This window comes from Nematolebias whitei, chromosome 21, assembly GCF_014905685.2.
Source record: "Nematolebias whitei isolate Nwh7 chromosome 21, NemWhi1, whole genome shotgun sequence".
Classification (NCBI taxonomy): Eukaryota; Metazoa; Chordata; class Actinopteri; order Cyprinodontiformes; family Rivulidae; genus Nematolebias; species Nematolebias whitei.
In genome coordinates, this window is record NC_056518.1 from 29,920,935 (window position 1) to 29,941,299 (window position 20,365).

The 20,365-nt window shown below is 42.3% G+C and overlaps 1 protein-coding gene across 1 annotated transcript in view; it reads left to right on the forward strand.

The window, feature by feature from the left end:
* brf1a (BRF1 RNA polymerase III transcription initiation factor subunit a) overlaps window positions 1-11,450 on the forward strand; it is a 55,264-nt gene extending 43,814 nt beyond the window's left edge. The window contains exons 16-18 of the mRNA XM_037695098.1: window positions 3,249-3,300; window positions 7,641-7,797; window positions 11,382-11,450. Coding sequence (XP_037551026.1) covers window positions 3,249-3,300; window positions 7,641-7,797; window positions 11,382-11,419 — 247 coding nt within the window. The 3' untranslated portion in view covers window positions 11,420-11,450. The remainder of the gene's footprint in view (window positions 1-3,248; window positions 3,301-7,640; window positions 7,798-11,381) is intronic.
* The last annotated feature ends 8,915 nt before the right edge of the window (window positions 11,451-20,365 follow it).

Consider the following 20,365-nt stretch of genomic DNA (forward strand, 5'->3'; position numbering starts at 1 on the left):
GGGGGGTGCTCAGCCTCAGAGATCAGGTGAGGAGCTCCATCATCCTGGAGGAGTTCAGATTAGAGCCGCTGCTCCTCCTCAGTAAATGTAGTCAGCTAAGGAGGTTCAGACGGACACCTGCTGGGCTCCGGTTGTTGGAAAAATGCACTGGGGAGGAGATCCAAAGGCAGACACTGGAGGTTTTGTTGGTCCTCTCTGGTCTGGGAACACCTCAGGATCTTAATATTCAAAAACTGAACCAATCTGTGGAGATACTGGTCCAGTTCTGGCTCCAACTTCCAGGTTTCCAAGGAATGTCAAGTTTTTTTGACTCCTGCATTTCCACCCTTTACTCCCTCACTTTGTTGCCTGACATCACAGTTTCCTCTTCTTTGCCCACCCACCCCCACCCCTCCCCTTGGTGGATCCAGGTCAGGACTCAGGGGAGCAGGTCTCGACTGAACCAGGCTATGAATAGTTCTCTCAGCAGGGATCAGTCTGCTGGTCTGACTGGGATTTTATAACAAGGCTTGAGAACCGAGGGGGTGGCGTTGGGGGTAAGATGCCACTTTAGCCCCCCGCCCCCCCCATCCCTTCTCTCAGTTAAAGCAGATTAATTAAAAGCTCACTCTCTCTCTCTCTTATCAGTGAGAGCTGAGCTCTTACTGTAAGCCTCCTGGGGGGCCCAGCACCAGGCTGGGTGGTGGGTCTCCGGAAACGATACTAATTCCAACCGCCGGGATGATAGGACGACAGTTTGTTGCTGATTATCTCTGCAACTGTCGAAGAAAAGATTTCCTTTTCTGACAGACTGCCTGTCGCTCACAGCCTGAGCTCATTTCTCATTCACACCCCTCCCCCCACCCCAACGTTCCCGGTAGTTGCCAGTTATACGAGCTGGTTGCCTGGAGCCAGAAGAGATCGTAGTAATCTAATGAACTCTTGCCCTGGTATCACCTTCTTCCTGAGCTGCACAGCAGTGAAATCACAGGAAGCATCCATCGTTTCCAGACTCCAAGCTTCAGGTTTGCAGCCAAAAATAAATAAAAAAAAACATTTGGACGTCCTGACGCTGGCTGCTGGAGGCAGGTTTCAGTCAACAATGTGAGCTCCTGTTTACCATCCAGTCCTGCTTTATGGGTCTGGTTGTTTGAAGTTGGCTCTGAATGATTTTCTCTGTTGCCAAAGACGACGACAACAAAGGCTGAGAGTTTATTGTTCCAGTTATTTGGTTGAAACAAAAAACAAATCTCAGTAACTCTTCACCAAACTGTAGAACTGGTTTATTACTGGAGCCAATGGACGAGCCTTGAAGAACGTTCACTACTTTTCTGCCATCATTGTTGTTTTTTCTCACGATTGTTGTCTAAAAACTCCTCTCACAGCTTTGGAGCGAGTATCCACTCATCAGCCACTTTATTAGGTCCACCTGTTCTGTTTTTTGTTGTCAAACAGCTGATCAGCCAATCAAATGGCAGCAACCCAATGTTCAGCTGCTCAAGTTCAAACTGAACATCAAGAAGGTGATTTAAGAAACTTTGAACATGGCGGTTCTGAGTGTTTCAGGATCTGCTGAGATTTTCAAAAAGAAACTCTTCAGGGTGTGAGAGTCGTGTGGACGAATGTCAGACAGGTTGGAGACGATAGAAAGGCAACAGCAGCTCAAAGAACCGTTCGTTCCAACCCAAGATCTACAGAAACATCTCTGAACCTTGGAAGAGATGGTCTACAGCAGCAGCAGACCACACCAGCACCACTTCCTGTCAGTTAATAACAGGAAACTGAAACTACAGTTTACCATCCGTTGTGGTGAAGATGGAGCTGAGTTGTAAGGAGAAGCTTTCTGTTTACTGGTCGGTATACGTTCCTACCCTCACCTATGGCCAGGAACTCTGGGTAGTGACTGAAAGAATGAGACCGTAGATACAGTTGGTTGAAATGAGTTTCCTTTGCAGGGTAGCTGGACTCTCCTTTAGAGATAGGATGAGAAGTTCAGTAATCCGGGAGAGACTCGAGAGTAGAACCGCTGCTCCTCCACATCGAGAGAAGCCAGTTGAGGTGGTTCAGGCATCTGGTAAGGATGCATCCTGGACACCTCCCTCAGGAGGTGCTTCGGGCATGTCGACTGGAAGGAGACCCCGGGGAAGACCCAGGACACGCTGGAGAGACTGTTTCTTGGTTGACCTGGGAACGCCTTGGGGTCTCCCCAGGAGAGCTTGAAGAGGTGGCTGTGGAAAGAGATGTCCGGGCTTCCCTGCTCAAGCTGCTGCCCCTGAAACCCGACTTTGGAACAATCGGAAGATCATGGATGGATGGATGGATGAAGTTACAGTTCATACAACCCTAGATAACAAGATACTGGAAAACAGTTCCTGGTCTGAAGAGTCTGGATTCACTGGACTAAAACCTCCACAGTCATCAGATCTCAGTCCAGTCAGAACTTTAAAGATGTGGTGGAACCAGATTTTCTCATCCTGGAGCTGACAAATCTGCAGCGACTGTGTGGTGCTAACATAACGATATGGATGAGAACCTCTGAAGAACGTTTCCAACACCTTCTTGAATCTGTGCTGCCAAGAATTTGGGCAGTTCTGGGGGTGTGATGGTTTCAGACTCTAAATTTACCAAAACTGTTACATAAAAATCATTCCCACAATGTTCACACTTTTTACGGTTTGTACATCCAAAAGAAGGTATTTCTGTCTTGTTCCATCCAGATTGTTTCTCTGCTGTAAGACGGATGGTTTTCTCTCAGATACCCGAGGTCACACATCCAAATCCCGTTGACGTCCACTGCATACATCTCAGATTCCTCTCTTTAAAACTGACTAATGGCTCATTTTAACTTTGAACAGTAAAGTATCAGTATATTGTTTTCTCAGTGCTCCAGATGATTTAGGATTACGTTGGTCTGTAAATCTGTGCCGTCTTCTCCTGGGTTTGTCGTTTTTTGTTTGTTTTTTTTTTGCTGCCAGCAGACTTTGAACCGAAGAGCAGAGACAGGCAGACTGTGGCCTGAAACATAATCTACGGAGAACTCTGAGTGAAAGGTTTTATTGCATTCTAACGGCTGGAAAAGTGTCAGGAAATTAATATGTTCTTCTCTGAGTGAGAGGTTTGTAAAACCTCCAGGTTTAATTTAGGATCCGACGTCTGTGAGTGGTCGTGTGACTTTAGGGTCGTAAAATATTTCAAATCGTTTTTTTTTTTTGTTGTTGTTTTTTTTCCTGTTTGTCAAACTGAGGAGTTGCGTCTCGTTTCTGTTGCAGGTTGCAGCCGTTCATCACCAGACAACCCAACAAGAAGCTGGCTGTCGAGCAGGTGAGCTAGACTCTACTTTTATTTGTTCTCTTCCTCCCTGTGTCTGTCTGTTAGCAAAATATCTACAGAACCCACTGAATACAGAATAAACACTGTATGTAAATAATCTAATTAACCTTGAAAAATGGCTACAACTCAGTTTTACAGATTTTGACCTAAGTCATTGTGGTAGTAGCTGAGAGTCATTCAAAACAGTCTGAGATCTTTGTTTCAAACGTTGATACATAAGGTGGCGGGCGTCATGCATTCCTTCAAGGAATGTTAGTTTTTTTTATTATAAATTTATTGTAAGGAACTAACTGTATGAGTCACTGAGATTAAATTAAATCTATAAATTTTTTAATCTAAGAAGTGTTAAAATATTCTAGAAACAATTGGGGGGAACAAAACTAGAATAATTAAGACAGCTCAAGCCTGTCAAGGCAAAGAGTAATCCTGTAAACACGGTACAAGTCAATGGAGGCTTAATGGTGTCCAAAATGGACACAAGAACCTGAAAACTACTTTAGTCAAAACAAACAAAAAATATGACCTGACTCCTGTCTGACAGCTGGCTCTTTAAGAACAAATGGGTACAGGTCTCAATCAGCCGAGGTTTCAGCTGATTTATCGACACTTTTGTAATAAATCTTCTGTTCAGCTTTTCTCAGCTCTCTAAGAGATTGATGAATAAAAAATAAACCATGAAAACGTAATTTTCTGTAGAAATTCTGAGTGAACGTTGACAACTGAACGCCTTTTCTGAAATCTGCTGAAAAACCTAAACTAAGTTGTTAAAGGCTTTGAAATTAAAAAGTTGCAAAATGTTGGCTAAATATATCAGCATACTAGCGAAAAGTATAAAAATGAGCAAAACGGCAAAAGGCTGGCTGACATTTTAAATATTAGCTAAATAAAGTGTTGAATAACTAACTGGTCAAACAGTCCCAAAAAGTAGCTAAAAGCATCAAAAGTCTAGCTAAAAGCTAAAAAAAAAAATAAAATGCAAAAGGCTAACTATAAGCTTTAAGTGTCAAAATGCTAGGTAAGTCATATCAAAATGCTATCTAAAGCAGTGTCAGAATGCTAGCTAAAGCAGTATCAAATTGCTAGCTAAAGCAGTATCAAATTGCTAGCTAAAGCAGTGTCAAAATGCTAGCTAAAGCAGGGTCAAAATGCTAGCTAAAGCAGTGTCAGAATGCTATTAATGTCAAGATGCTAGCTGAAGCATCAATAAAAGGCTAGCTAAGAGTTAAAATGTATTTAAAAAGTTGAAAGTTAGTTAAATTAATTGAAAGTATCAACTAGAAGCTGTATGTGGCACAAACAAAAAGAGCCAGTTTGTTAAAGCAGATTTGAAAAGTATAAAAGTCAGAGCGGCCGCCTGCTGAAGGAGCTGAATGTTTTATGAACAGACTTTTAAAAGCACAGAGTCTGCAGAAGGTAAACTGCAAAAAGGAAAATGGTGAGAAAGCTGGATGCTGTCAGGGTGGGCGCGTGGGGGGAATAAATCGGTACTCGGTCCATGTGAGAGGTGAAGCTCACTTTGTCGTCCTTTTCTTATTACATGTCCTCTACTGCGGGGCTTCCATTACTCCGAAAACTTCGACCGGGGCCTAAAATAAAAACCGCTTAAAACCTGGAAGTAAAATTGTCATCAACAGCCGTATTTAAGCTGTTTTTTCCTCCCCTCCATCCTGCAGTCACATCTTTGTGTTGTTTGTTGCCTTTAAGATGAATCCAGATGTTTCCTGCTCCAGTCTGTTCTGTCTTCCTGCTTTAAATTTAAATGTGCTTTAAATTTGACCAGCCGAAGGCTAGCGTCACAGTTTAGCTTTCGGCTGCTGTTTTTGTCATTTATATCACATTAGTGCTCAGAGTAGGTGTTGGGGATGACTCTCCGCTACTACCACACCAAATTTTAGCTCATCTGTAAAATTAAAAGACTTGGCTTTGCTTAACTGTGGCGGCCATCTTGACTCAATTCAACTTCAAAGGTTGTCCTTTTTAAATGTTCGTAAGCCGTTGGCGTCTCTGAATGAAGCACAGAGGAAGAAAACACTTCCACGTGGGGTCGTGTCAATGAGGCGTGTTGCTTAGCAACACTCACTCTGCCTCCTCTCCTGGAGAACTGGACCCAGACGGGCCTCATAGAGCCCACAGCTCAGGTTATGTAACGTTTCTGTTTCAGCACAGTGGTCGAGGTGAACAGAGTCGCTCAGTTGTTCAGCCTTCAGCAGTGATCCGGGATAGATCACCTTCAGGTTTTAACAGAACCAGAGGATAGTCACTGGACTGAACAGAGAAATCGGTTCTGACCCACACCCCGTCCCCGTCAGGCTGGAGCCACAGATGGCTGACTTTAAATACAACTAAACTGTCTATGACTCCATCGGTTTGACAGATGCTGTGGTAGTAGGGATGTGCGATATGACATAAAATTCATATCACGATATGTATCATGAAGGATGGCGATAACGATATATATCGCAATATGTTTTTGGTATAAAATTTGCAATAGGAATTCTTTTTTTTAAAGCATAGGGTGTCCTTTTGCCATCATTTATTTTGAAAACTGCTATACCACAAAATAATCTCAATTAAGAAAATTCCGCTACTAGGTCCAGAGAGTTTTAAAATAATGAACAAATCAAGTATTAGGCTTCTTTCTTGTAGTGCAAAACAGTGCAAAAGATATCAAATGTAGTTTTAGCCACATGTTTTAAACAAAAGAATATGTTGTTAACAGTTTCCAGTCAGCAACAGCAGCATTTTACACTGAAAACACTTCACCCTCCAACCCTCTAGTGGGCGTCTTCTTCCCCTTTAAGGAGTGCTGACACAAAATGGCGACCAGTTTTCTCTGTGGCTTTGACCAGAGGGTCTCGCAGTAAAATCACACAACACAGCGTTCTTTTCACAGATCAGAGAGCAGGTTTCTCTAAAGCTGACCGACGCTTACTTTAACTTCCATCCATACATCCATTTTCTTTACCCGCTTATTCCATTTTGGGTCACGGGGGTCGCTGGTGCCCATGTCCAGCAATCACTGTGCGAGGGGCGGGGTACACCCTGGACGGGTCGCAAGTCCATCACAGGGACACACAGAGACAAACGAGACAAACAAACATTCAGTCTCTCACTCACACCTAGGGACAATTTAGAGTTACCAATCAGCCTAACATGCATGTTTTTGGACTGTGGGAGGAAACCGGAGTACCGGAGAAAACCCACGCATGCACCGAGAGAACATGCAAACTCCACCCAGAAAGGCCCCTGGACCGGGGTTTGAACCAAGGACCTGCTCGCTGAGAGGCAGCAGCTCTACCAGTTGTGCCACCGTGCTGCCCTTACTTTAACTTACAACGGAAAAAAACAAAACACTTTCAGTGGAACACAGCGTTTTGCGCATGCGTTGAATACGGCAACACTACGGCAAGCCGGCCGTAGTTAGCTTGTAGCTTCGCTACTTAGCTCTCAAAGAAAACTTTAACACCACTTACGCAGTTTTCAACTAAAAAAGTAACTATTAATCTGACAACTCTGATTTTACATCAGACACAGCATTACTGCGGTTAGCCGGTAGAAGACAGATCTCTATCGTAGGCTAAATTTCTATCGTTTCTACCGTGTACCGTATATATTGCGCATTCCTATGTGATAGTAGCAGAGAGTCATCCCCAACAAACTGAGTGCCAACCAATGAACAATTGGAGACTGTTAGCAAAATATCTCATAGACCAATACACGGATCCTATTGAAATTCGAGTAATTATCTAGGGCTACAGCTGGTTGACCTGGTTCAAGATGGCTGCCATCATTCAACCAAAATGGCTACAAATTAGTAGTTTTTCCAAATTAAAATATTTTGAAGCTGTGGCGGGCGATACACATTCCTCTAGAAATGCTAGAGTTGACATTTTAATTATGCCAAACAGCCTCGTTTTTGTAACATATAGTTTCGTAAAATAAAATTATAAAACCTCAGGAGAACCTGGTAGATGTTGGGAAAGTGTAGGCTAATCATCTGTCAGGTTCTGATTGGATGTTGAGGTTATGGAGAGGGCAGCTGTCAGATTGAAGGACCAACAAGAGACCATGAGGACACTGAAAATCAAAAAAGACCAAATCTATTATTTCCCTCGTGTTTTCACTTTGAATTGACCCGGTGTTTCCAGAACCAGGAGTAGGTTCTGGTCCTTTTCAGTCTCTCAGCTGCAGATTTATTAAACAATATTTATTAAATTCATCTACTGGAGGAAGTTAAAGTTCTGTGTGGAACTCTGACAAATTAAACATTTAATCAACTTTAGTTTTCTGTTTCTTTGAGAAAACGTCTCAGAATTCTTCCTGTTTTTAAGGCGGCGGTCTCCAGCCCACAGCCGGCACCTGCAGCGTCCCCAGTCAGCGGGTTGGTGGTGGAGAGTGGGCCAGTGGTCTACGATGATGGAGCTGCTGAGGAAGAGGAGGATGAAGATGAGCCTTGTGTCAGCGCCATGGAGCTGCTGGGCGGAAACGGTCAGTTTAAACCATCAAATCACAGCAAGTTTTATTATAATTTATTTATTTATTTAAGAGTTTTCAGCCTTATTTTGATTTTATTGTTGCCCAACTTTAAAAATAAGACGTTCTTTATCCTGTAGGAGCTTTCTTTGATTATTTTTAGGTCTCGAGGTCTTTTTTATTTAAATTTAAAGCTCAAGGATTTTATAAAATATCAGAAAATGTATTAGTTTGTTCTTATAGTAAAAACAATATGACTCAGTTTAAATGTGAATAAAGTGGGTATATATATATATATATATATATATATATATATATATATATAACCCCAAAGTTACATTAGTGTGAAAATATTTTTACTCTTTCAATTTGAATTACAAGACGAATTAATTTAAAGTTAGAATTTTTTTTCAACTCTAGATCATCCAAAATGTTTCTGTAGAAGAATGTTTTTAGGTTTACCTGTTAGAAAATCAACAAGAAAGGTCAAATAATTTTCTCAAAACAGTCAAAAGTAGATGTAAAATAAATAAAATGGCCAAAAATGGCATCAAACTTTATTAAGTGTATTTCATGCATAAATCAACTGTGTGTGATTTGTATAAAGGTCATAAAACACGAGTTAACATTTGCACTGAAAATAGGATTAAACAATAAATTTAAAATGATTAAAATGTCCTTAAATCCCCTTCAGCCTCTTCCTGTTTACTCTGCAGCCGTTTAATTTTTAATCATAAATTTTACCGCATTAAAACCTTCTAGATTAATCGATAAAGACGTGATTTTTTTTAAGTTTCATGCTCTTTAACAAATTTTGTTGCAGGACTCGTAAACCCGCGGTCTTTAATGACCCCTCGCTGTGGAACTTTTTTTAATTTCTCTGCTCCGTCTGTTTTAACGAGTCCTCTCGAGATTAAATTCCTCCATTTTTATGTCTCCGCCTGTTAAACTTTAAGGATCTTGAACCCGCGGCAGTAAACATCCCGAGCTACTTCGTTGATTCCTGCAGAGCTTCGCTTTGGCTCCTGTGTCCTCGGCAGAGAGGTCAAAGGTCAGGAGCAGGACAGATGAAGAGACAACTCTCACAGTTCGTGTCCGACCTGTTGTCGCTCTGAAGTCACAAGCAGCTGACGATAAAAACGAAAGTTACGTATGTAACTACGGTTCTATGAATCCCGGATGACCGCCAGAGCTTCTCTGTCACTCAGAATCCTTGCGTTCCGCAAGAAGATTTTGTAGGAGCAGAACAGCGGATGACGTCGGGCTATATAGCCTCTGATCGGTCATCCGTGTCACAACACACACACAAGGATGTTTTCACAATCTACATCTTTAGGGAGTTATGAATGCATTTGTGGTTTAAACCTGAACAAGGAAACTAAACCGCATTTAACCACAAACAACGTAACGCCTCAGACCCGATCAAAGCAGCCTCACTCCAATGTAAACTGTAGTTTCTTGTGTCACGTGTAGGTCTAAACACGCAGCAGTGCGCACAGACCTGCGAGCACGGCTTATTTTGAACCGGTTCCTACTGGAACAGGATCCGGGAACTCTTGACAGGGTTTCCAGTAACTGTGCTGGGATCCCGTAACTCTCAGACCTACTAATAATAAATTATGGACAAATTTAATTGCCAATAATTACATAAACACTAATTTTAAACATAACAGCCACTTACGAGCTTCCTGATATCACATATGAGCTGCCCCTTCAAGTAAGCATTTCTGTTTCTACTCTTAAAAAAATCTTTGCCCCTAAAATACAGTCATGGACATTTAATTAAAAACACAAAAATATAATAAAATATAATTAAACAGCACAACTAAACTGCAAATCAGTTTTACAGTTTAAGTGGGTCATTAATAAAATTGTCATTATTAAAAATAGAAGAGAAATGTTTGATGGGCAATCACGTTTATGATCACGTATCAAAACAACGGTGCCAATTTGTCAAAAACGACAGCAGGATGCAGGGTAGGATGCTTGAGAGAGGCAGAGAGTGCTCTATTCACACAAGGGGAGCTGTTGGTCAGGCTACTTCTTGATGCTCTCTAAAATAGTTACTGAATCAAGTGTTTACAAATGTAGGTAAACGTAGATGTTTAACAAACTGTTAAAATACACCAGAATGCAGCAGATGGCATCTACTTTATAGAAAATTTTCTGAGGCAGGAAACTTACTCACTCACTAAACTTCCGTATTCCTCACTACTTATTTAGGAGCATCTCTGACACGGATTCCATTCATTTATTTCATTTTGTTGCATCAAGGCATCTTTTTCTTTTTTTTTTTTAAATCAAAATCCCATGCAAAACATTTGAGGGAGGCACCCGAGTCCAACAGGACAGAGACATTTTGTAAAGTCAGTGTCTCTACCCAAGTCGTACCCGACTCAAACATCTGTTGCCATTGTGTAACCATGAGCTCACGGACTCCCTGAACAATCAGGGTGTGTAACATTCAAACCAGGCCATGGATTTAGCTGTGACTTGTGTTATTTAAACATTTAGTTTATCTTTACTGACGGCTGATTAAAGATCCTCCTTTAGTCTTGAAGTCTCTGAAGCAGATGCTGCTTGTGTGAAATGCAGATAAAGTACAACGTAGCCTGGTTGCATTTTCAGGTAAATGTATTATTTTAAGAGCTAAATGCCTGATTTGAAGTCTTCCTCAAATGTCCAGGTCTAACCACGTAATATTAATAAAATGAGTCCATATCTGCTTCTTTTAATTCAAGTAGATTAAATCTGTAAGGATGCTTTGAAGAGACGTATGGGTACAAAGTGACCAAAGCTGCAAATGTTGAGAATTAATCTGGAGCCTGGTCTAGTTTAAAATACAAACTTGTAATTCCTTTTGACAAATCTCAAAGGGTGTTTATTTTAATTCTGATAAAAGTAATGCTTGAAATAAAGCCAAAAGCTTCAGTCATGTTCACGTCCTCGTACGTCCTCTGACCGTTAAATTAAAATAAAAAAGATTTACAAAGCGTTCTGCAGGACGGAGCTGACTTCATTCAGTTTATTTTCCTTAATTTAAGCTCTGGAAAGTGAAAGCTCGTTAAACTTTAAAGTAATTTACTGTCACAGCAGCTAAGATACAGGAAACGGATGAACTCTGATGGTCACGTACCTTTAACAGCGAAGAACAAAAAAACTGATTTATCATTTTCAATAAGCTTTAAAAAGTTAAACGTTTTTAAATCCTAACTTGTATAGAGGGAGCATTTGACCGGAGCTGTGGTTCTGTCAGTGGGTTCAGTTAGGATCAGCTGTGGTGGACAGGCAGGGGACACGTGGACTGATGTCCTCTGTAGTGAGGGTAGGCAACAGGTGGAAGGTAAGTCCAAAGCGAGACAGAGTCCACGTGTGAATGTTTGGTTTAGAGATGGGGCTGACACTGAAGTGAGCGGTCAGCAGAAGAATAGATGCTGATGGGCAGATTGAGATGGTTCAGACACGTCCAGAGGAGGGACAGTGGACAACGTGAGCTGCAGAGACGACAGAAGAGATTTACTCCAACATCTGCCAACAGGTGTCTGCTGACTGTAGCTACAGCTCCAGTCTAATCTGAGTGTCTGACTCTCGCTCTCCAGATTACGGCTGTGATGGAGATTACGACGATGGATTCTAGCCGACTCTGGACCCGTACAGACGGTACCAAACCCACACGGTATTAACAGAAACACCTGCTGCTGCCGGATCAGGAAAAGCTGGGCCACGGTTCTGATCGGACTGAACAGCTGGGTTTCTGAAACTTCTCAGGAACGGACTCGATCTGCTGCTGATTCTTAAAAACAAACTGCACCACCTGCATCAGGTTTTATTCATGCCTAACACTAACCATAGATCCACGGTGACTAGTTTTATATATTTTCTTGTTTTTGCTCTTATAAAACTGACCCTTTGATGTATTTATTCAATAATCTGCTTTGTGGCTGAGGTTTGTTGTCCCATCAAAGACTCAAGAATTAGTTTAGAATCGTTTTATCTAAATATAACGGTTCAGTCTGAAACCTAATCTGTTTTTGTTTGGTTTAGTTAATGAATGCTGTATATTTTGTTGTTGCTTTCTTCACAGAACATTTAATGCGATTAAATCATGTCAACTGAATTTGCTGCAACAGTAAAGATTTCACCCACAGAACAAAAACTGTCCTCGACCTTTTGTTAGAAAATGGCATTCCAAAGTCTGAAAGATCTTCAGGATGACTCTCAACTACTACCATTTTAACTTTTAGCTCAACGTCTGTGAAACTGAGTTGGCAACCGATTCGCCTCGACTGACCTGAAGTCGGTCTCGCTGGACTGCGACCGTCGGAGATGGCGAACGACATTCGTGATGGAGTCTCAACCTCTCATTTGTGGAAGATTGTGCAACAACTTTTCTTGGGCGTCTTAAACCTCCGAGGCCATGGTTCACCTGGACCAGGTGAAATGCTTTCTCTGGGTTGGGGGCGTCTTGTTCCTGAGTGATGGATCCGCTGATTGGGGCCTTGTCCTCGGTAATGAGAGCGTTGCTTCGGTCAGTCATGGTGAAGAAAGAGCCGAGTCTAAAGACAAAGCTCTGGATTTACTGGTCTGTCTATGTTCCAACCCTCTCCTGTAGTCATGAGGTTTGTATCAGGACAGATCCTGGATCCAAGCAGCTGAAATGAGCTTCCTGCTTAGGGTGGGGGGGGGCTCAGCCTCGGAGGTAGGGGGACCCGGAAGAGAACCCAGAACTCTTTAGGGATTACAGGAGCATCTCAAATAGAATATCATTAAAAAGTTAATTTCTTGTAACATTTCAGAAAGTGAACCTCATATTTTGCATAGATTCATTGCATAGTTAAATATTTCATTCTGTGTGTAAAGAATATTCTGTATATAATTTATGAGTTCCACTTTGTGAAATGATGAACAGAAAATATTGAACTTTTTCATGATATTCTTAAATTTTTATGATGCACCTCTCTGGTGTGAGAACGCCTTCAGGTCCCCCAGGTGAATTCTCGAGTTGTATTTTGACAGAAAGCATCCGAGGTTCCAGCTGTTCCAACGATAAAGGATAATTAGAAGAATCGCATTTTGAATGTTAAAAGAACAGAAACTAAAATGTTCTAAAACCTAAAACGGAGCAAGAACACTGAAGCAGATGTCAAAAGCCAAAGACGATGTTCTGATCTGAACATTTTGATGAAAGAACAGTTAAAAGTCTTACTGACGTACTGGTCTAAATCTTAATTTCTGGCAGATTATATCAGACATGAGGTGGGGAACAAAATGATGTGCACGACCAAGAGTACAGTTTATGAGCTGAGCACTGTGGTTTAAAAATAAACGTGCCTGCATGGCTCGCTGCTGTCAAACACTCGGATTATAGCGAGACGTTAACTTGCACATTTTCTTTTACATTTTATTGTTGAATGCAACTGGGACCCTGTGTACATAATCTTATTCCACCACATGTACCACATGGAGTGCGAATGACAATAAAGGACCTTGAATTCTTGAACATATATATATATATATATATATATATATACTTCTCACCCTATCTCTAACTGAGAGTCCAGCTAACCTGCAGAGGAAACTCATGTTGACCGCCTGTATCCACAAGCTTGTTCTTTTGGTCACTACTCATGACCATAGGTGAGGGTACACCTACCCATAAACAGCAGCTTCTCCATGTTTACGTTAATTTCCACGTCTGGATTTTAATGAAGACCACCGCTTTACAAACGGCTTCGATTAACCAAGTAAAAAATACTTGATTAAAACCATCTACCTGACGAAGTGCTTCAAACTACAGTCTTTTTCTACATCATCTCATTTAGCTGCTCTCGTCTTTAACCTTCTTTTAAATGATGAAAATCTTGCTGCGAGTGAGGAAATCCATACAAGACTTGTCATCCAACAGTCTCTAAATCAGGCTGCCGGGGAAAATCGATGAGCGAGGACTTTTTCTTTCAGAATAATCTAGTTCAGCTCAGTTACATCTCAATTAGTCTGATTAATATTGTAGGATGTGAAAACCAAAGTGAGCTCCTTTTCTCCAACGTCTGAACTCCACTTGAGAGGTCGGCGCCTCGTGTGTTTTACAAACTCTAGAATTACCCTTCATATGACCTCTCACCCCTTCCAGGTTACCCTGGTGGCTCCGGAACACAACTTCATGCTTTTGGATGCTGTATAACCTTCAGGTCAGTTTTCTTAGGTCCAATCAGTTTTTCCACTTGTCTATCATGTTCCCTCCCCAGAACAGATCCTCCACCCCGACTCCAAGACGGGCAGAAACCCACACCACACTTTTAATCTACCGGTAACTTAAAGCAGAATGACTCTGAATACAGTTGTTTGCACTTCCTTCCACCTCTTTCTCAATCTGCTGTTTGAAACCACGAGTAAAAAAAAAACAAAAAGGAAAGTTCAAGCTTTAAAAAGACCTTCCTGCTTCCTGTTCTCTGCCCGTCTGGATGTTTGTCTCCATTTTCTCTGTTCACAGAAGGTTTGTGGAGCTGTTGGGTCTACGCTCAGTTGCTTCTGGACCATCCTGCCTCATTTCTCATTAAATCCATTTTCTCATCCCTCTGCCTGCTCTTAACTCTCCTGCCTCGTCTTTCCTCTCTGCATCAGCTCATCACCTGCAACCACAATCTGCATCAGACCCTAAACAACACAGCCGTGGTCCCGCTTGCCTTTCTCACCCCAATTATTTCCCTGGACCTTCGCTTGAAGGGATTATTTCACCTCCCGGGCCTTTTTTATTTTTCATTTCAGTGCATCCCTAACCTTTATTCCACTGCAGGCAACATCTATTGTGTTATAAAATTATTTCCCTTCATTTAGATTCAGAAATCTTACACGGAGTTGAGTCGTTTAAGGGGGGTTTGGAGGATGAATCGTGGGTCCGTTGGGGTTTCTCAAGGACGAACGAACTACCAGCAGAAACTGAAAACAGTCGGATATTCGAGGCAGCGGGAGCTTATTCTGTTGGAGCTTAAGACCTGAATCCAGCTGCCATTTAAATCTGCCTTTCTTCCCATCCACTCAGATGTTTGTGCATCTCCTGAAAGCCACAGTAAATTACAACTTGGACCATTTGGATTTCTGCTTGTTAGCTCTTCCAGATGCTGACAGTCTTCACAAAGAGTCAAGTTCTGGGACAGAGCAATAAACAATAACAACAGAACGATGCGTAACGTGGAGCTGGCTGTGACACATCGCCTCAGAAATGTATCCACAGCGAGCCTCGTCTGCTCGGTGCGACAGGGAGCAGTGAAGCAAATCAGTGTGAACAGCGTGGAAAATTAAGAAATTAGTCCCGGCTGTGGAGCCGAATGTGCCGCCATCTCCCAGTTCCCAAACATAAATCCTGTATGTTTTCTTGGCTCGACGTGCGACTAAACGCTCAGAGGAGGAGCCGAACATTTCTCTGCAGCCACAGATGAGTTTGGTGCTCGGGTCTGATGAGCGGCCCCATCCCTGTAATTGGATTCATTAAGAAGTAACTGAACCCACATCTGTGGGAACAACTCCCAAGACGGTCACCTCACACACACACACACACACACACACACCTCATGAATGTCCCACGATAAACACACACATTGACACAGCCTTGTTTATAAATGCAACTTGTGTCAAAGTCAAGAAAACAGAGAAATGATTAGTAAAAAATGATTTGTTGTTAAGAAGTGAAGGGAGACTAACTCGACTGAATCGTTCAAACCTTTACAGGAACGATAAATGTTGACGATCTGTATTCAGGATCTGAGATGTGAGGGAGGAATAGTTTATTGCAAAGAGCAGCGTGACATCCCCTGGTGTGTGTGGTGGTACAGTATACAGATGCTGTGGGTGTGTGTGCGCGCGTGTGTGTGTGTGTGCTCTACCGCAGCCCTGTAATTACCTGGAGTCAGATCTTTGTCTGTAACGCAGGTGGGAGACACAGAATTTAATTACAGGACGGGAGCCGGGCTTCAGCCCACCTGTTTGAGTGTTGCTTTTGCACCTGTGTGTCCCTGCTCTTTTTCTGGAAACGCGTCGGTGTGTGTAGCTGCTGCGCTGATTTTGTTGTGGTTGTGTGTGTGTGTGAGAGAGAGACGGAGGCGGGTGAGCGTGAGACCTGAGTAAAATAGAAAGAGACAGGAGAGCTGAGGGGGAGGGAGAGATGCTGAACACCTGGCACCTGGTCAGAAGCAACACGACGGAGATTAAAACCACCACAAACACAATCCCTTCTTCTTTGTGTGATCTAACGTTAACTTTGTTCTTCAGCTCCAGCACGGTGGCTCAGCGTCAGCTGTCAGGCACCTTTGAAGGCTCGAGGTGCTCTTTGTCAACCTTGTTGCTAAGCAACTTGCACCACGACAACATCTTGGTGGGTTTTAGAGATCTGCTCCATGAAACACGAGACAACGAGCTCACGTTCAGGTAGTTAAGACACAACTATTTGACCCTTTTCACATTTTAACTACTAAACTTAACTAGCATTTGTTGAAAAAATGCACAAAGTCGCGGTAGCTCAGTGGTCAGTGTCGCAGTCCCGTAGTCCTGAGGCTGCAGGTCTGAGCCCAGGCTGCTTCAGGAAAGGCAGCCGGCGTAAAACAATCACTGAAACTTTCAGGCGAGTTCGCTCGCTGTTGTGACCGCTGCAGGAGGTAGCAGCCAAAAGATAAAAACATTTATTTAAAGGAATGCATATCACCTGCTGCCCTGCAGGTTTTAAACCTTCTGTGTGATTATTATTATTAATTATTATAATTCTCTCTTTCGCTCTCGACGAAGACAGTCGCTCTTACCCTCCCTCCTGCTTTTTTGCTCTCTTAACCTGTCATCCTCAGAGCCTCTCTTTACACATCTTCCAAATAAAAACCTATGGACTTGGTCAGCTGGTCCCTCAACACAACTGATAATTGTTTTCCCACCAGACGACAGGGTGCTGGAGAGCCCTCATGCCCTGAACAGACCCATGCAGCTGGGTATGTCATGGATTTCTGAAGTGAGTGGAAGATGATGTCTCTGTCTGTTCTGTCCGTGGAGGATGTAGATGTGTACATTATTGGATTTATGATAACGGGGTTTCTGCTTTTTGGAATCGGCAGATACCTAGGATATCGACGAATGAGGAAGACATCGGCAGCGGTTTCAGCCATGGTAAAGCTGCCAGCCTTATGTGAAGGATTAGTTCGTGCCTCGAGCTCTGACTCGTACGTTTAACGAGCTCAACCGCAAGCTGGACGTGATTTCTGAGAATCGTAGGCCACTTGCGGCTCCTGGAACTCGCCGGCAAGAAGGTTTCAATCTCAGAGAAAGCTAATCGAGCACGGACCAGCTACTAATAACTTAAAATAGTTACTGCAGTGGCTGTTTTCATGACGCAGAGCAGACGTGTCTGAATTGCACTTTCCCCACTGACAATGTTTAACCATTTTTCCCCCACTCCTCTGACTGCAAAGTCCTGCCTGAGTAGAGGGTGGCATAAATTATGCTAATATAGAAGTACGAAGTTACTAAATGTAGTGGTAAATATTAGGGGTGTAACTGTACACGTGGGTGTACCGAACCGTTTCGGTATGGCACTTAAGATTTGAACCCACAAACCTCCGATCTGAAGGAAGCTGTCTACCAGACTGAACCACCAGAGCAGAACCCTTCAGTCAGAATCTACAAAGCTCATAAATATCCTCGTCCCTCACACCAACATCTCCAGCATCAGCTGGATTACATTAGTTAGAATCATCAGTTCTGGAGAAACTAAAACGTATATCTCATCTGCTGACGATGTAAAAAAGAAAAATAAAGTAATTTACTTATTTTGTATTTTGGTGATGTTTTGAATTCCAAAGAACTCTGCTTGTTTTACATCTAATCTGAAATTAAACCCAGCCTGTTTTCTGGTCCGTCTTACCTGAATTTACCAACGTTCGATACGATATCGGTACGAAATCAATGCATTAAGGGTTGTCTTTAGAGATGAAGAAAAGGTTTGTTTTTTATGTACGGGAAAATATTTTACAAATAAAAAATCAAATCAGTAAACTTAATAAAGATTGCCTTGTTTGTCTCATAGAGACAAAAAAAGGTCAAAAGTTGAAGGGAAACAAATGCCAACATTTCAGAGCTGAGATGTTTCTACACTGTGACTGAAGTCCAGCTGTGGTGAATTAAACTGACAGGATGAAGAAGACTTAAAAGGCCCCTAGCTAAAAATCAGGTCAAAGAAACTGTCAACACCGTCCCCTCAGTGAAGCACGGTGATGGCAGCATCGTGCTGCAGGGTACGTTTCAGCATTGTAGAGCCTAAACGTAGGATTGCTGCAAGGAACAGATCTTGGGGAGACTACAATAACATTTGTGCTGCTCTGAAGGTTCCTTAGAGCTCAACAGTCTCTGTAGTTCTCAAATAAAAGCAGTTTGGTAGAACCAGAACCTCTGGTACCCTGGTCACACTCATCAGTCGAGGAAGTAGAACCAGTGGTGACCGTGAACCTGATGGTCAAACTGAGCTTCAGGAATCCTGGATGGAGAACTGGAACTGCAGACCTCCATCAACATAGGCTGGACAGAAGCCTCTCAGTTCAAACACCTGAAAAGTTCTTGAAGGACTTTAGGAACCAGAACTTCTGTTCCAATTATAACAAAGCTGAGCTGTTTGGCCACTCATCAGCTGCCCTACACCAATCTCACAGTGAAGCATGGTAGTGGTAGCATCATGCTATGGAAGTGCTGTTCAGCTGCAGAGATTTGGAGATTGCTCAGAGTTGAGTGAAGAGCTGAAAACATGTTCCACACGTTTACGTTCCTTGATGACAAAGACCTAAAGTCTGAACCCTAACTAGAACCCCACAGAACACCCACAGAGACCCATCCAGCTGGACAAAGACTGAGAGGATTTACAAAACAGAACGATGGAAAATCCTTCAATCCAAGTGAGCAAAGCTTGTTGCACCAAACCCAAAAAGATGAGCAGCTTCAGCTGCTGCCAAAGGAGCTTCGACTTGAATATTTCAAGTTTTTATTTTTAATAAACGTACTAAATTGTATAGATTCAATTTTCTCTTTGTAGTTATGGGGTGCTGAATGTAGATTATTGAGGAAAACAGGATTTTAATTATCGCTGCATCAGGCTGCAGTAAAACAAAATGTTAAAATGTGAAGGGATCTGACTACTTCCTGAAAGACAACCCCACCACCTCCGTTCTCTGTGGTTCCACATCAGACAGAGAGGAAACATTATGGACTTTACTGCATTATGAGAGAAAAACGTATTCAGGATCTGTAAATTTTACTGAAGTTAATTCTGTTATACTCTCTGAGATGGCCTTCCACCTGCGCACCGTGCGGCCCTCCATCACTCCACACCCTTAAAGTTAGAAACTTTCAGTATCGCAGACACATCATCGTTCGCCATTTCTGAGGAACATCCAGCATTTTTTTATGATGCGTTTCTTTAAAACTGCAGTCAAGAGTGTGAGACTGAAACGTGCAACGAGTTTATCCTGTGATCATCACTAACGCTACCTAAAGACCCAAAACACATATTTTCTGTGTTCCCAGCTCAGTGTAATCAGTAAACGTTGCTGCTCATTGAAAACCGTTCATCTGCTCTGCGTGCAGAGAAATAAATGAACCACCAGAAGATGTGCCCGCCTCTATGAATTCATTTAGTAGCCATCTGGTCAACAGAATGCTAACATTAGCTTACTTAAAGACTATTTACGCTGAGTTCGACATGTTTAATGAGCGTCCAAGTTTTCTGAATAACCCCTAAAACCACAGATTTAATTATGTTTAATGTAAAATAAACACGAGCAGATTGTTTTGGTTTGTTTGTATTTCTAACAAAAACGCAGCTGGGTCGTGACAAATTTTGAAAAGGCAGTCATGACTTTTAGTCCTCCACAAAAAGGTTTTTCCAGATATGTGGATCCCAGAGATGCTCTGCAGCACCTTAGCCCGCTGTCAACACATCAGCAGCACGTTCCTACAACAATCCAACTCCCACACCGACGCAACAATCTGAAGATTACAGACGACCTGCACACGTTGGCCTTAGCATGTTATTTCTCTACTAAAAGTTGTTGTAGTGATGCGTGAAAAAGCCTAATTACAAAAAAAAAAGGATATGTTTTACATTTTTCACCTAAGGATGTTGCCACTATTTTATCGGTGCAATGCATTCTGGGTGATGACGTCCAGAAGTTGTCGTGGAGACTAAAACAGAGTCCAGGCTAAAAAGTTATAATGTTTGACAATAAAGTTATATTTTGTATTCGTTCTTATGCAGAATATATGGGCTAAAATGATCAAACGTAATCAACTTGTAGTCTTTAGTATTTTAACGCAGGCGCTAACGCTAAAGCTAGCTGCTGTCCATCCTCCATCAGCCGGGTGGCATCAGACTGCTGTCACGTGTGTGCACTCGCGGTGATTAATGTGTGGTTGTGTGCTAAGTTGTGTTGTGTACTGCTCTGTGATATGGGTGGAACGAAGTTTCACTTTTTCAGAACCCTGCGACCCAAATTAGGACAAGTGACAAATAATGGACGGCTGGAAGTGTAAAGTGAAAACGGAGTCCTTAAATCTTTACTGG